This window comes from Scyliorhinus canicula, chromosome 10 (assembly GCF_902713615.1).
Source record: "Scyliorhinus canicula chromosome 10, sScyCan1.1, whole genome shotgun sequence".
NCBI lineage: Eukaryota > Metazoa > Chordata > Chondrichthyes > Carcharhiniformes > Scyliorhinidae > Scyliorhinus > Scyliorhinus canicula.
The window spans coordinates 159,237,689-159,255,797 of NC_052155.1; the positions used below are offsets into that span (position 1 = coordinate 159,237,689).

At 43.8% G+C, this 18,109-nt stretch overlaps 1 protein-coding gene across 41 annotated transcripts in view; it reads right to left on the reverse strand.

Moving 5' to 3' along the window:
• rims2a (regulating synaptic membrane exocytosis 2a) overlaps window positions 1–18,109 on the reverse strand; it is a 1,202,647-nt gene that overhangs the window by 392,864 nt on the left and 791,674 nt on the right. For 27 of the 41 annotated variants that reach the window (XM_038810037.1, XM_038809989.1, XM_038810036.1 and 24 more), the window contains 2 exons: window positions 11,255–11,323; window positions 7,222–7,293 (listed from right to left, as the gene is read on the reverse strand). The exons of 13 other annotated variants lie outside the window; for them this stretch is intronic. In XM_038810037.1, the coding sequence (XP_038665965.1) occupies window positions 7,222–7,293; window positions 11,255–11,323 (141 nt within the window). The remainder of the gene's footprint in view (window positions 1–7,221; window positions 7,294–11,254; window positions 11,324–18,109) is intronic. One more of the 41 variants, XM_038810009.1, reaches the window with a different exon arrangement.

An 18,109-nucleotide genomic window follows, 5' to 3' on the forward strand; every position in this document is an offset into this window, starting at 1 on the left:
CAGCCTCCTCAAAATCAGTGGCCGGAATTAAGCCAAAAAAAGTCTATGTCCGGTTTTGGCATGTTTAGCGTGGTGTTTCAAGTTCCCGTCTTCAACGGCACTTTGCCGTCTATTTTGGCCTCAGCAAGGAACTCCCAGTCGACGCCATAGTCATTTCTTGCACTGGCAAGCTAAACCCACCAGTCCAGGAAGGCTACTTGTGGTTCAGGACGCCATTTTAAAGGCTGCCCCGATATTTCAACACCCCCTCAGCAACCCCCATGCGGCCTCCAGGCACCACACTTCACTCAACTTACCTCTTCCAGGGTGCTTGAGGTCAGCCGCCAGCTTGGCAGTACCACTGCCAGCCCAGCAGTCCATCCAGGTACCCTAACAGTGCCCCCCCCCCCCAGGTAAGTGACACCCCACTATGGGATTGCCAGACGGTCCCGCCCGTTCATGGCCCACCCCTTTTCAGGCCCCACCACTTGCCAGTGCCCCTGGCAGCCCAGGTGGCACTGCCAGGGGTGCCAGGGGCAGCGTCAAGGCCCTGCCCTGCTATGTGCTTGACCACCTGTTGCATCCAATGGCCTCCGTGCAACCCCCGTCCGCCAGCATAGTCATCACATCTGGCCTCTGGTTGCGGAGACCAGTGGTGATTGGCGCCGGCTGGGGGTGTTGGAGGGAATATCGGGAGCCTTGAGAATCTGTCTTTAAATGGATGCAGCATATTTGAATGCTATTTTAAATATGCTGACCTGGGTCACGCCCACCTGCAGCGGGATGGGAGCATTGCGCTCCATTGGCGCCCAGCACAGCACCCATTCAGGCACTCTGCTATTCTCCCGGCTTAGCAGGACATGCGCTGGTGAAACGTGGCTGGAGAATCGCCCCTCTACTATTCTTTTCATTGACGCTGCCTGACCCGCTGTTTTCCGAAATATTCTGCTTTTGTACCAATATGCAGTTTTGCAGAATTTTGCTTTTTTAAAAAAAATAAATCAAGTAGATACAACAAATGTGGGACTTTTACTTTTCTGGAAGGTGGTTCTGTGGTCTGCAGTACTGTGATGCAATTTGGACCATGCTATTTATTATCTCTCCTAACTCGACTGCTGTTCAAACTTCTCCTCTGCGAAGTTCCCTGGTCTGACAGACACAATCGATTTTTTTCATTCCACCGTACCCAAAGAGGTTAACATATGGGCTTACTGGGCCTGTTACCAGAGGCTCCAGAAAAATATGGAGCTCCTGGTAAAAATGCCCATCAATGCAGAGAAAATGCCTTTAACCACTGGATCAGTTTTATTCATGTTTAACGCGTCATTTACTTTATTGCTAATGCAATGTGTAAATCATCATCAGATCTATTCCTTCATTCATTTTACAGCACACTTGTGATTTGGTGGTTTAGGTGGGGTGTCCAAGATACCGAGAATACCTAATTGGGTCCTGTTCACAACTATCAAATATCCTTTTGAGAGAATCTCAAGATTGTAATTTCAAACTCAAAGGTTACAAAGTTTTGATTGTTCAGTCCAGGCTGGGCACTCTTCATTTGCTGCTCATCAAACCCCAGGCCCAAGAATTTTATGACTGCTTTGGATTCTAGTAAGCCCCCAGTTGCAGTTTGCAAAGGAGAACTGCAATAGAGGTACCCGTATTATAGTGGGAGGATGTACAAATGTGCAGAACATAAAGGAGATAAACATCAGTGGAAAGAAAACAGGATCAAAACGAAAGCGGAAGAAAAATACATGGGGCGTGATTTAACGGAAAGGTTTCTAAGTATCATTTCAGACAGGTTTGGCTGGGAGTTTCTCCCCGGCTCTGTCAGCGAGGTCCCCACCGCTATATAACCACACTTAGTCATTTTTTAGAGCCCTGGTGAGTTTCTCCCCGGTCAAGCCCACACTTAGAATTATTTTCATCACTGGGGAGCTGAACTCACTGGTCAGACCGGCTCCTGAGAGATCGGGCCAGCATTTTGAAAGGGTGCCCCGATCTCTAAATGAGCTTGAGGGTCCCCCACACCCGCCTCAAACGGGCAATGTCACCCCCCCCCACACACATGAGCATTACCTCACCTCCCTCCCCCTCCTCCCCCTAGTGAGGACACTTTGCTATGGGGTCGCTAGGAAGCCCCCCCCCCCCCGCCCTCTTCAGGCCTTCCCACGCCCCCTTTCGGGCACCCTGGCACTGCCACTCTGGCAGTGCTCCTGCCACCCGAGCACCTTGGCAGTGCCTTGCAGTGGCTCCAACGGCCTGGGAGACTGTAAAAGAATTGATCCACTAATGTTGACCCTTCAAAGGTCAATGGTTGAAAGCTAGTTAAAAAGGTAGAAATGCAGTTGTGTAATTTGTTTGGTAACCGCCTTAACGAAAACTGCATCGTCCGACAAACAGGATGATTTCTCCAAATGACTGAATGGACGAGATAGGTTCAAGAAAGAAACTCCTGAGATGGTTTTGTTCACTTCCCAGTGGTTGTTCCGAATTATTAAAGGCAGGGGTCTGGGAGCATAGGACCTGGTGTTTGCCTTCTCAGCCAGAGAATGATGTGTGCCACATGGATACCCGAAGGAGGAACAGAGGAAAGACAAAAAGTAACACCTGGACTGTGTACAATAACAAGGAAGAAATAGGTCATGCCGGGATTATTTCAAACATTTTTTCAGATGCTTGAAAAAAAAATTGACATTGTCCTGTCCTCTGTATATAAGGATTAAGCAATCTGTGTTATGAGACAGAGCTATGTTATAAATAATATTACATTTCCAGATGTCACCCTGCAGTGCCCATATAGGTTTGTGAAGGGGTTAGAGTGTCAAATACTGTCTGCAGAAGCACTGTTAATGAAGTGCGGCTTCCTCCTTTTACTGGCTACCAAGTAGCTTGTGCAAAATCAGCTGCTGTGTTTTCGCATTCTCGGGGAACCTCAGTGCATTAATCAGTGTCACTCGCAAGGAAATAAATCATCTGTGAAAGAATGCTGCTTCCCTCTGGACACAAAGGCAATGCACTGATTCGGAACCAAAATTCACTCGATTTTGACAAGCACGATATGCTGTGTTTGGTTTCCTTTAAACTGGGACAAAGGGGAGAGATTTTTCTCAATGCTAATAAAAATAAATCACCTCCCAGAGGAAAATATACACCTAAAATTATATTATGGTCATCATTCAATGTAAATTCTAAAAATCCTAAAGATTATAGAAAGGCTTGAAAGATCCACTATTAGGGTAGATCTTCTGGGAGTTATGACGCCAACGCAAATTGGGTAAAATGCATTTCACCTGGAAGCAAGGAACACCACCCAGATTTTCGCTCCCCACCTGCTCCCCAACTTATTTTCATTGTGAGGGATGTGCACTACAGGGTCTCAAACTGGATCTGACAATTGGGTGCTTTCTGAAACTGTTTAGAAAATTATGGGGCAGACACATGCCTTAAATGGTCTGCTGTGGGGCTGATCGTTTGAGTGCCTTGTTGGAGCTTTGCAGGAGATTTTTGCTATTATTTTGCATAAGTTTTTCAATTAAGTTTTTAAATAATCTTTACTGTCACAAGTAGGCTTACAATAACACTGCAATGAAGTTACTGTGAAAAGCCCCTCATCGCCACATTCCAGCGCCTGTTCGGGTACACAGAAGGAGAATTCAGAATATCCAATTCACCTGACAGCACGTCTTTCGTGACTTGTGGGAAGGTACCGGAGCACACGGAGGAAACCGACGCAGGCACAGGGAGAAGGTGCAGACTCCACACAGACAGTGACCCAAGCCGGGAATCGAACCTTGGACCCTGGAGCTGTGAAGCAACAGTGTTACCCACTGTGCTACCGTGCTGCCCATAGTGTCCCCGAAAATGATTTGTTCCCAACTGTGCCCTGCACACCAGAGACCCACAACTGCATCTCTCTTTCAGTGAAGATGTGCAAGATTTTCAAAGGGTCAGAGAACTTGAAAAAAGTGAGACCTGGATGTGGAATTCCGATCCCCTATTCTGACATCCCATTTTTGCTGAGAGGAAAAGGGGGTAGGGTTTGAATCTCACAAGTGACAAAACCAAATTCCATAGGACTAATTGAAGTTGGTACTGAGTTCAAACAGATTCTATTATCACTGGTCCAAATGGCTTAACCCGTTGTGCGGAAGTGACAAAATGATGGATTCCAATAAACATTTTGAAGGGCAGATAAACTCTATTTAAGTGTCATGATTTTAAGTTATTTACATCTGCAGCCTTTAAAAACACCTAATGACCAGGCAGCAGCAGTCAGTTAGGGTTAAAATAAAACATTGTTTGTTGGGCGGCTTTAATTGATAGACTAGCTGGTGTAGGTTAGAAAAAAACATTATCATCTGTTCCTGCAGTTTCAATAAGGTTCAATGTTGACATTTCTGGAGGGTTGTTCTTACAACTAAGGTTATCGTGAATGCTTGGCTCGGTTTCAAAAGCTCCAAAAGCACTTATTTTAGTGGGCAACAGGGGTGGGGGGGGGGGGGAGGTGAGTTCACATTTTGATTGTCAGTTTAACAAGATTATTAAAGGATTTGATGTGGCTACTGAATTGCAATTTTTTTGCTATTGTAACAGATTGAGCATTTGAGGAAATTTAAAATCTTTGCCTGGGTTTCATGAATGAGATTTTTTTCTTCATCAAGTTTGAATGCGCTCTGTTAGATTTTTGGAACTTTATTTGTTTTCATCTCCACGTGGCTCCTGAAGTTTGCCCATAATGGATACTGCATGGATGGCTGTGGAGGGGGCATGCGTTGGCATTGAGACATGAATTGGCATGGACGCACATGGTGAGTGGGGGGTATGGGATAGAGGGTCTTACATTTCCTAAAACAACTGGGACTAGTCCCAGAGAACTAAGGCAGGCCTTCTAACAAGCATGCCTTGGTACTCGTCCCCATGACCTCTTCCGATCTGCTTCCTCAGTCAGTGGGCCTGACTCGACCCCACTCTTTCCTCCCCAGCATGAAAATAGTATGTGAATGGGCACATTATATCAAGGTGGATCTACCAAGACAGGAAATTTCCCGACTGAAGCTACCCACCTCGGTAGCAAAAAATCCGAAGGAGGTTGAAAGGAGGAGTGCCAAATGCTTATTATCCAGCAGGAAGGTAAATAAAACACACAATAGAATGGCTTTGCAGGAGGGGGCGAAGCCCACCAATGCAACAATTTTTTAAAGAATGTAGCTCACTATAGTGTCATGACTTGATGTATAGTTCTCACTATTCTTCCCCACCATAGAATAATGCTCCCTTACACATTGCCTGCATTTTCATATTTCCAATACTAGCCATTTTGTTGCTTCTATGAATGAGATTACTAATTAAGCATCAACTACTGCCAAAACAGAAGCACTTAGGATCACTGCAATCAGAAAAAACTTTCATCCATTCGCCAGGAAAAGACTTAAATCCTGGTTTACGAGAGGAAAGGTCAATTCCTAACCGAGTGCAGAACTCAATTCCCCCCTTCCAATAAATATTTTTATAATGGATGCAACAAAGGGTTCGCTGATAAAAAAAATCAGATGTATTGTAATTAAACACAGGTGTTGTCATACCCTAACTTATAGATGTGAAATATATTCATGATAATAACACGCATGTCTGCAATGATATGTGCTTATATTCAACTATTTGATGTCCGGAAATAAAGCTACTTGGAGTTGTTTTGCGAAAATGCTATTTCCCTCCTTTCCATTGTCACTATTTATTTTACAAGTCTTTGGAAGATAACATGAAAGGTTAACTGGATAATGTAATTACTCATTATTGTGTTATATGAAATACCAAAGAATTCTGTTGCTTTAATATCATATAACCACAAATAACACTATTGTTTCAAAAGACCCGTATGTGGGATTTGGAGACGATGTTTGACTCTGAACTTAAATATAAACTGACTGATATGTAAAATAACCACCTGGTTGGAATGGGTAATGGACAGTAACCTTGGAACTCAGATTACAGTTATAAACTGAACTCATGGTTTAGAAATCACCTAACCCTCTTGATTAAGCTAAATCGTGAAACAAACTGCAATCCCGGTGTTATCCTGTACGTTAATGAGATTCTTGTCTTTTTTTAATATTCTTTATTGTCACAAGTAGTATATTAACAATGCAATAAAGTTACTGTGAAAAGCCCCTAGTCGCTATATTCCGGCACCTGTCCGGGTACATAGAGGGAGAATTCAGAATGTCCAATCCACCTAACAGCATGTCTTTCGGGACTTGTGGGAGGAAACCGGAGCACACGGAGGAAACCCGCACAGACGCGGGGAGAACGTGCAGACTCCGCACAGTGAACCAGGCCGGAATCAAATTTGACACCCTGGAGTTGTGAAGCAACAATGCTAACTGAAAGCCCGTATTAAATGGCTGTCACGCTACAGTCACACACCCGAAGACATCTCCAGGGCCCCAGTCAAAATCGGGCTTTGGGCCTCAACAGCATAAACCTGGAGAACTGCAAAAGATGGTCGTGAATCTAGAAAGTAGCTCGCTTTGGAATCTTAAAACAACTGGTCACCTCAGGCAGAGCCAGCCCACAGATGGATTCTGAGGAGACTAGATATATCATGGAGCAGGATACGCCCAGGTCAGCAGTAACCCACAGTATTCTGGATGAGTCAGGTGACAACAACGGAAATAGGGTAACATGTTGTGATATGTAAATAAAGCATCTTGGCTTAATTCTTTTCCTCCTCTTAATTGGCAAGACTTCCAATTTGTGTAATGAAAACAGGGTGAAGATTGATATCATAAACCGTATTGAACATTTTACAGGCTTCATATCAAGCGTGCTTGTAATGGCACTTCAGAAGGGCGAAATGAGGGGAATAGCACATTTGATGGATTAAAAATCCTGATGCAACAATATTCTGGAGGGCACCCAGTTTATGTTCTTGCAAGTATTTGACTATTTTGCAGGAAGAGTAGCTGCAACATTATTGTGAATGATTTATATTAAATTTTGTGGTTATATGTTGCTTCTTCAATTTTTAGGCCATGACAGGCAGAATATTTTGATTTCACCCTTTTTACATAATTACACAACTAAAATCTAGCCCACAAACTTTAGAATTGGTTCTCAGAACACTTCACTGCAACATCCCATTACACTCAATAAGCATCCAATTTGCTGGAAGATTGGATGGAGTTCTGTCATGCTAAGAACAGACTCTATAGGCCTACAGCAAATCACTTTTCTTACCTATAGTGATCTGATGTTCCATTGACTATAGTATGATTAGACCATGCATTGTGACTTCCACCATTGTACCTTCTTCCGAAAAGCATAGTAAAACAAACTGAATGTTAGAAGCGCACAAAACAATTCCTTCACAGCAACAACATTCAACAGCTCAGATGAGATTCTATAATTCAGTGACAAACCATTAGCTTCATTCTAGTGATTCATGTGGGCTGGTTCTGTTGAGTCTGTCAGAAAACAACATCAGCAGACAAACCAATGGGAAGATACACTTGTACCAATGTATCAGTTTAGGAGTTTTATGTCATTTTCGGTGTTGAATTAATGCAATGGGTGGAGCGGCATTCAAAGTGGGCATTCACCTCCAGTAGAGGGGAATAAATTCCAATTTATTCTAGCTGGCTTCTGGCTAGATCACGTTACCATGCCATATTTGAACGTGCGAATATTCAGATGCTATTCTCCTCTGAAAATTCAAACAGCTTCATCCTTTGTACAGCTAGTGACATTTGTCTCTGTGAAAAGACTTACTGGCTCTTAGAAGTGTCATAAGTGGGTCCCCCAGTGCCATAATGGCAGTTGACCTAGAGGAATCAACTACTGCTTGGAAAGTGGCAGATCAGTGAAAGTCAAAGGATGGAGGAAAGTTTTGGTCTCGTAGCATTGAGGGTAGTCATGCCTGCACTTGGTCAATGATGGCCAAGTGGCACATATACTGATATAGGCACCTGCCTCTGTTTTGGAAGTGGAATAATGTCATAACAAAGATAAATAAGCAGTTGGAGGTTCCACCCACCTGCTCCTTCCACAGCAGAGTGATGTCTATGGAATTTCTACCCCAGTATCTCGAGCATAGTTGTTAAAGGTTTTGATTCTCCAAATTAAATTTAGAATTTTTAGTCTTTCATGTTGGCCTAGTGCCTAATTGCTGGAGTGCACTTGAATCATCAATAATCAGCAGATTCTGTACCTGGAGCAGATAGTATGTTTGGGATGTCTTGTAGGAATGGAATCTCCTCCAAATGGATTTTTATTAAATATAAAACCCAAAATCCATGGACATAAACACTGCAAATAAACAGACAATGCCTCAACCCACAGAAGTAGGCTATACTGTCAGGGGTTAATCTTCAAAGCATGTCAATATCGAAACAAAACCAATACCATGTAAGGACACTACATTATCATCACAACGGCACAAGATAATTGCCATCAGACAATGCAATTAAAGAAGCTTGTAAAGAAGATGACCCCAGATAACAGCCACCATACAAACAAAACTGACAACAGCTAAAGAGAAGTGGACTTTGTTGCGATCCAGAGATATCGCACCGTGGAAACAACATCACAACGAATGGGTTTGGCTGGACCAAGATTAAAGAGATTAACAAGGATGTTAAGCACTGATCTTTCAACCAGAATGTCTTCAGGAAATGTGCTTTGATATTTTAGATAAAGTTTCATAATAAAAAGGCCAAGGCCAAGGGTCTGGCACTGCAGTGGGAAGGAGGGTCAGGACTGGTCATCTTGACTTAGGCCTACTTTCAACACCGCTGGCGGTGTTGGGGAAGGTAAGTGTATTCAGCCATCGGCCTGAAGGCTTGGGACTGCAGTAACCAAGGAGGATCAGGAATGGTCAATCTCATTCATGGACCTAACAGCTTGCACTGAAAGAACCAACCGTATTGAGAGTTGCAAGTTATCAACCAAATCGGAGGGATATTGGGGTTGAGGTTTAAGGGTAACCACTAAATCGTGAGACAGTCGAGTTGGATCGAGTAAGGTTTTGGGCAGAAATGTGGGATTTTGCCTGTGGTTTTACAGTGGAGGATTTTATGAATAAATCATGGCTTCAAATGTTGTGGAGCATCTTTGCACTAGTTTAAGCCTCTTGTATTTGGACATTATGAGCATTTGTTTAATAAATAAGTTTGCAGTTGAGCCTGTGCTCCTGTAAATTTATACTTTACACAAAGACTAAAGTCAAAGAAATAACAGTAAGGGTAAACGGGAGAGTGCAGCTCTTGGGCACAGATATAACATGGATTACGGAACGAATTCCGAAATAAAATATGCCTTCAGCATTTGTTCAATGAATGAAGGAAATAGGAATGACCTTAAAAGGTATATAGCACATTTGAAAAATAAGTCTCATCTTAGCTTGCATCTCACTGAGCTCAGTTTTGGTTTAATTCTGCCAATTGGCACCAACGAACACAAGTCTTTATTTTAGGTATCTATCTGTGCTTTTTCACAGAATTGGGACATATGGAATCACCTCTCCCTGATAAGTTTAAAACTCGGACAATACAGATTGCCTAAAGATAGTACAACCTGTCACACAAGTCAGTCAAATAAGACTGTTCCGAAGATGAGTCACATTGGACTCAAAACATTAACTCTGTTTCTTTCCCCACACATGCTGCCAGACCTGCTGAGTTTTCCCAGCACTTTCTGTTTTTAAGGCATTTATTTGATTTTGCTTGCTATCGCTTGTCAGGAAACACTCAATTTTCAAGCCATTCACTTAAATGAAACACACAGGAGAAAACCTTGGTAAATTGTCTTCCCTTGCTTGATGGTGCAGAACTAACGCATTCACAGTTGTTAAAAGTGCTGACATTATCTTCAAAACGGTTTAGAGGTCAGGTATTTCTTCCTTCCGAAGGACAAAACCCGCACAATACGATATCAGGATATTGACATGATGGGAAAAATTTCCTTTGTCAATATGGGCTGAACTGTCCCAGCCCATTGTCAATGGGCTGGGAGGTGGGAGGGTCAACAAAGCAGAGTGGCAAAATGTTGGGAGGGGAATCCGTTGTCTTTCTCCCCAACATGCAATATTGCCAGTGTTGGAAAAGTTGGCGTCTTGGCCTTCCAAATAAGTGACCAATTGAAAGCCACTTCCCACTTTGGAGGGAATTTCACCTGATTAAAGAGGGCCCCATCGCATGCGGAGACTACCAGCAAAGTGCTGGTGACCACCCAGTGGGTTCCCAGGTGGGCTGCCCTCCTACTTATGCACTCTATGGACAATGGCTACCCTCGCGGTAATGGCATGGCTGGTGTTCCATGACCTCCCTTCACACCACCTCAACCATCAAGGCCTGGTTGCTGGACCCCGGTTTCCCACAACCAAACTCACCTCTTTTTGAAAGCACCCCACCACTGTGGTGCCCTCTCCCTGGACCTGCAGTTCCACTAACAGTGACTCTGATTCCCGGCTGGGTCACTGTCTGTGTGGAGTCTGCACGTCCTCCCCGTGTGTGTGTGGGTTTCCTCCGGGTGCTCCGGTTTCCTCCCACAGTCCAAAGATGTGCGGGTTAGGTGGATTGGCCATGATAAATTGCCCGTAGTGTCCTAAAAAGTAAGGTTAAGGGGGGGGGGGGGGGGGGGGGGGGGGGTTGTTGGGTTACGGGTATAGGGTGGTACGTGGGTTTGAGTAGGGTGATCATTGCTCGGCACAACATCGAGGGCCGAAGGGCCTGTTCTGTGCTGTACTGTTCTATGTTCTATGACAGGTCGCCTTCCTTAATTGGATGATGCTGGCAACATGCTGCCCCGCATCCAATTGCTGATTAAAGCAGAGTTAGCTCCCATTTCAGTGGTACCTAACCATCACCCACAAAATTTAGCATTGTGTGTTTGCAATATTGTAAAAGACAGTGGGAATATTTTGTAATACTTCTAGTTCAATAGAATTTCATTAGCAATCTTCCAGGTACATTTAAGGGCCCACTAACACATGGAATCTTTCCTGTCCTAAGTCCTACAAAGATTCAAATGAGAGAAATTCTCTGAAATTTATATTGTTCTTTCACATTCATCCAAAAAATTAATAAAGAAAAATGTCTACAAAGATTATATATTATTATACTATTATTACAATAGCATTATAGTGTTACTGCTGGCTGGGAGCAGGTTATTAAATAGTTACAATTATTACATAACCGCTATCTCTTTTCATCCATTCCAATGAAGGGGATGATCCAGCCTCTTTAAACATATTCAGATACTAATTATATTGTACCTTTCTGGGTGATGGGCAGTGCCATCATCAAAGCAAACAGTGGGTTCTCTCCTCTGCTGCCTAATCCGCCTGATGAGGTACAGAAACAAAAACAAGTGGCAATTCATTTAAAACATAGGCAAACAAAGATAAACTAAATATACCAAATATAATAAAAGTAATACAGGATCAAAACTGAGATTTTTTTCACACTTTCATTATGTACAGTAAATATGAAAGTGTTTGCATTCATAAATAGTTTTGCACAATCAGGCTATTTACCAAATATCACAAGATTTGGAGATTTGACCCATGTTTAGACTGTTAAGAATGCAAAGTTTTATAAGCAGGTTAAATATTAAACTTTCTTTTTTAATACAAGGTAGAAGGTAGCAAGTGACCTCCCACTAGGTCTGCCTGATGACAAGCCTGAGTTGCATGGTTACCCTAATTAAGCACTATTGAAATCCACATGACAGAATTGTTAGTTTTGCCATGGGTAAACGTACAGGCTCTCAGTATGATTAAATAAAAATCTGGATTCAAAGAAAGGCCTCAATTATCACAGAGGTGGAAGGGCTCCGCTCTGATTTTTAGGTTTCGTTTACAGTTGGGGAGCTGCATTCAAGCCAAGGAGGTGTATTTTATTCTCTCTCTGCATGCTAAAGAATGTCTCCAGATCACTTAATGATTTCAAAGTAATACCTGTTTCAGTAAGGAATGCAAACCTACTGTCTTTGTTGAAAAGGGTCTTTGACTTATGGATGTTGTTAGGAAAGTTACTAAGGTTACCTATAGAGTATTGTATCTTTGGGGGGAGGGGTATCAGTGTTGGTAGTTGTTAAGATGTTTACTGTGTGTTTATAAAATGGTAACTAGATTCATAGAATAAACACTGTTTTGTTTAAAAATACTCAAATCTCTGTTACATCACACCTGTGAAGTGGGCCCTTGTGCTCCCCATTACCAATATCTATTAAAAGTTGTGGGTCAGGTGAACTCCATGATATACTTTGGTGTTCTCTAAACCCTGGCCCATAATATCATTACAAGAGCAAGGTGCTGGTTGGAGTGGTGTAACCGGCTCGCCTTCAGGTCATGTTCAGATATAATGTTGGAGGAGGAAAATGTTATGAAGAAGCATGAACTGGGGGAGAATTGTATAAAGTTATTGGTTACACCTGAATGTTGTTTTTTCTATGTGTTTTGCTATTTCTTCACCTTTTTTCTGGATTTGCGGTCCTTTTGTCTTTTTTTTACTGTATTGGTGGAAATGTTTGGGGCAAAGGGATTGAGTATGAGTCTATGTTATTCCTTCCTGAAATGTTTGATATTAAAGTTGGGTGTGGGTAGGGGGGCTGCTTGTTGATCTAATGTGATATAACTTTGATTTTTCCCTCAGGTGGGGTCACCCTGACAGCAGTTATGCCAGCTAAGGGGAGCAAAGTGAGGGAGAAAGTGCGCTGGTTACATGGAGTGGAGGGGGGGGGGGGTGCTTTCTGTCTCTTTTGTTCATTCAGTTAACAAGCCTAGGTTAGGCAGCGCGGTGGCGCAGTGGTTAGCATTGCTGCCTCACGGCACTGAGGTCCCAGGTTCGATCCCGGCTCTGGGTCACTGTTCGTGTGGAGTTTGCACATTCTCCCAGCGTTTGCGTGGGTTTCGCCCCCACAACCCAAAGATCTGCAGGATAGGGGGATTGGCCATGCTAAATTGCCCCTTAATTGGAAAATAAAATGAAATGGATACTCTAAAAATTAAAAAAATACATTTTTAAAAACTAGCCTAGGTTAGCTGGGTTTTCTTTGTTTTGGATGGGGGAGAGAGGAGGGTTTGTTGGAATTGAGTGGGTTGTTTGGTTGGTGCCCAGGCGGTTGTGGGGGGCGGGGGGGGGGGGTTAGAAAAGGGAGTGGCTAGGAAAGGGAGGGGCAGAATGCTGACGATGAGGGTTTTGTAGTTTATGTACTGGTCTGAGGGGTGATGATGATGGTCATCTTGGGTGGGCCGCACATGGCCCCAGAGTGTGCTCATTCCATTTCAGTGATTCTCCTCATGCTTAACTATATTGCTGAAGCTTGGACAATTTACAGATGCCATATCAAGGCCCTAGAAGAACATCAATGCTGCCTCCAAAGGATTTTGTAAATCAAAGGTGAGGTGAGAACAAAAGAACATGAACATTCTCTACAAAACAAACATGCCAAAGTAGAGAGATCATGATAGTCTCACATCAGCTGAGATAGACAAGGTATGTCAGCCTTGAATGTGGCCTTGGCTCTGGGGTTTGGACGCACGGCCCCCTCCATTGAAAGAATGGTGACCATCATGGAGAGCGATACCCAGTTCAACAGTATTTGTGACTTCTCAGATACTGAAGCAGTTCACGCCTGCATGAAGCAAGACTGGGGTAATATTCAATGGCAAGGGACATTCATGCAAAACAAAACGCAATCTTCAACACGAGAGAATCCAACCATTTACATTTGAAATACAACCACATTGTCATCACTGATTCTCCCTTCAATACTCTAGGTATTAACATTGACCAGAAACTAAACTGGACTAGCTGTATAAATACAGCACCTACAGTCAGAGGCTGGGAATTCTGCCACACGTAACTCATCACTTGACTCTCTAAAGTCTGTCCAACACCTTTAACGTACTCTCCACTTGCGTGGATGATTGCAGCTCCAACAACACTCAGAAGTCAACACCACCGCCAAGACAAAGCAGCTCATCCATCACCTTAAATGTTCCAACCTCCACACTGACACATATTTGGCATGAGTGTGTAACATCCACAAGATGCACGACAACAATCTGACAAAGACAGCACCTTCCAACTCTGGAATCTCTGCCATCTACAAAGACAAGGCCAACAGATGCATGGGAACACCACCAACTACCAAGTTCTGCTCCAGACCCACATTGTTGTGACTTGGAACTATGTTACTGTTCCTTCACTGTTGCTGGGTCAAATCCTGGAGCTCCATCACTTAACAATATTTTGGATGTACCTATGCCACATGGATTGTAGTGGTTTAAGAAGGTGGCTCACCATCACCTTCTCAAGGGAAACTAGCTATGCGGGTAAGAATGAGTGGGTTCTTTCAGGGGGTAGCAGATGAGTATGAGAGGTGTAGGCGGGGTCCAGCGAATCACGCACACACATGCATTGGAGTTGCGAAAAATTGGGAAGATTCTGTTCGCGGTCTTAGCCAGGGTAGTGGAGGAGGGAGTGGACACGGACCCTTTGTTGGTGATATTTGGGGTTTCATAGAAGGCCAATGTTGTGGCCTTCACCTCTCTGATTGCACGGCGGCAAATTTTGCTGGTGTCGCGGTCGGCATCGCCACCGGGGGTAGCGGCATGGTTGGGTGACCTGTACGACTTCCTGCAGTTGGAGGAAATAAAGTTGAGTTAAGGGGCTCTGCAGGGGAGCTGGAAAAAAGGTGGGGGATGTTTGTGACCGTGTTTGAGGAGCTGTTCGTCACAGGGGGGAGGGGGGGAAGCGGGGGGGGGGGGGGGGGGGGGGGTTTGTAATAAAATACATTTAAAAAAAGGGGGAACTAGCTATGGACAATAAATGCTGGCCTTGCTGACATCCCCAGAATAAGTGCATAAAAAATTGCAGATACAGGAGTTGAGAGTTGGCCTGCATGATATTGCCAGACCCATGAACTCTGTGGATAATGGCTGGGCGACAAGGACACATCTCCTCACCAAATACTCAGGTATCTCAGGTGAGCAGGGAGAGATATGCCCTCAAAGGGTAGAGGTGCAGCTGCCTGAAACCCCTTGTAGCTCCTCTTAAGCTGCTCCTGGTATAGATAGCAGGTCCTCAGCACCTGTGCCACCCACACTTCATGAAGTTGTGAAGACAGAGGCATCTCCTACACAGACAGTGGTCGACGTTCTCTCGGCCTCGGACATCCACAGTCATCTAAAGCAGTGTTTTTCAAACTTTTCTTCCGAGGACCCATTTTTACCAATTAACCAACCTCCGGAGCCCACACCGACCAACCTTCACGACCCACGCCAGCCGAATTTTCACTTTCCTTTAATGCGACAGGTGAGCCTGCTTGGTTCTCACAATGTCACTTGCTTTGTCATTGAGTGTTAACATTTCCGTATGGGTTATTAATCAGAGGTCCTGGTGCTCCCAACAGCACTGCTTTGTCATGTTGCGGACTCTCCTGTACAGCACATACCACCGCTGCTTTGTCCGGCTGTGGATTCTCCTGAGCCACTCTCTCCGGCAGGCTTTGTTCTGAGATCCTGGCCTGTTCGTACCTCTGGCCCTCTCTTCCTTATTACAAAACGATCCCTGTTAAATTTTACAGTCCCATTGCTTGATTGCTGCTGACAAAATGGAGGAATCGCAATTGCACCCAGAGCACGAGTTCGGGGCGCGTTACCTGCTCTCTGCCGTTGCTTCTGGCAGGAAGACTGCATTGAATTTTTTTTTTTTTTCTCCTGGGTCAGCGTGCTGACATCAGGAGGAGGTGGTGTTTCTTGCTGGGCACTGGGCATGCGCACTGATGAGTGGTAATGCATGCGCAGTGCGCCCGCATTCTGAAATTCGGTCGCAGCCGGCATTCTTAAAAGCCGGCTGCTGCGGCCGTTGCGCTTTAATTCCCGCGATCGGGAATGCCGCGGTGGATGGCTCCACGACCCTCCCGACAAACGCCCATGAACCACCCATGGGTCCGACTTGAAATTAACTGATCTAAAGCAATGGTGCAGAAAGGCAAGTGGTTTTGCTTACACAGTGCAGGGGAGCACAATGTAGGAGCACCTGCAATTGCATGCTTAAATCCACCTAGCTGCACTTCAGTGTCACTGGGTGATAGGTTATTGTGTGCTATCACATCATTGACTGAATGTGTCAAATGAATAATGATGTGTAGCACCACTGAAGGTGTTTTGTGCTCATTTCTGCACTATTGGGCCCTTAATACCTGGAGCAGCTTAAGAGGAGCTATTAGGGGCTTCAGGCAGCTGCACCTCTACCCCTAGAGGGCATATCTCTCCCTGCTCACCTGAGAAACATGCGTATTTGGTTAAGAGTTGTGTCCTTGTCGTCCAGGGTGTCGCTGGTTAGGCCATCATTTATTACCATCCCGAGTTGCCCTTCAGAAGGTGATGGTAAGCTGCCTTTTGAGACTGCTGCAGTCCCCGAGGTGTAGGGTACACCCACTGTGCCTGAGATCCACTGTAACTTGTTTTACTTACATATTGAGGGTTCTCATTGTCCTTATTTTCCGTGCATTCGATACATATCTGGGAGACCGAGAAATCCTTACACCTCTGCTATGTTTTCCAAGTTTGCCCAGTCCCCAACTTGTCACTTCCACAATTTATGTATTCTCACCCTCCCTGTGCTGTAATGCTGCTGCTCATAATGGCTTTCAACTCCATGCAAAATGCCGCTGAGTTCCTGCTTCCTTAAAGCTGGTGAGGCGCGGAAGCTCCATTTCTCCAGCGCACCCCTGGAAAATTCTATAAGGATCCTGGCAGAAAGTACCTGCTGATTGTCTCTCCAACAGACTCAACTTGTTGCAATAAAAGTGCAGTCAGGCTTCAACGTACCCACCCCCCTGCCCATTCTCTGGCTGTGAGAGACTTCTACCTGTTAACTTTTGTTTCTCTATCTCTGCAAATCCAGCATGATTTGCGGAGCATTTTCTGTTATTACTTTATATTAATTCGATTGCCTTTTGAACCCATATAAACAGAAAAGTACATTTTTTGTAAGCAGAATTTTATTTTAAGAAACAACAGTGGGATTGGAGTTTTTAACCTTGGCTCGGAGAAGTAGTTACATGAATCCCTGAACATAATTACCTTCTATAAATAGCCTGAAAGTGAATTTAATTAATTGCATTTTAGACAATTTGTGCAAAATGTTCAATGAATGCAGGCTCACATTAGGAAACAACATTAATCCTATACAGTGGATGTTTATTTTAAAAGGACACAAGTCTAGATTAAACTCTGGCAAAAATTTGAAGTAGCAAACTTAAAGTTGCGGAGGAAAGGTTTAATTTCGAATGCAACATGACTAAGTAGTGTCACTGGCAAAGAAGATAAGCAGTGCACAGACCTCTCACCTCGATGTGATGTCGCCACCTGGGAGACAGCATAGTAATTGCAATCTAAACCAGGAATCTCAAAATGTGTATTATTCGAGAACCATTTATGGGTCTTTGATTGTGACAGGACAGAAATTCAGAATAATCCCCAAGATTCTGGCAGCTTTTTTCAGCCATTCATCCTGATGCTCCAATCAATAAATTGTAGATCCCACAAAAAACATGCAAGAACCCCATTCAAAATCAAACATTTTCCCCTTTCCATTCTAAAGCTCATTGTGCAATGCAGACTAACAATTTGCGACTAAATGTTACAAGTTGCTCTTCATTTCGGCACTATCCTCAATAGTAAATATACAAAGTGACCAATGTCATTGCAGTGGATCCTTCCATGTGTTGTTGTATTGTCAAGAGCATTTTTTGAGCTCTCAGTTCAAGTGGTATTTACAGTATGCCATAGTTTCAACATTCTATAAAATCCATTACAGCAATAATGCTGATGACAATTTAACCTCCTTCCTCCAACAAGGAAGAAAACAATAAGTCTTGGGAATTATGTACTAGACTGGGGTCAAGCAGAAATATACTCTGCACGTTGGCATGGTGGTTAATGAATGATAAGACCTTTTGAAAAAGATTACTCTCATAGTAGCAATCAAGAATGAAAAAATTAAATTTAAAAATAAATTTAAAGTGAGCAACATGCTAAAATACAGAGTGTAAGGGGTTGTTTCTCCCAGATGAATCCCTTTTATTTTCATTCGCTGGCCTGGCATTATTAATT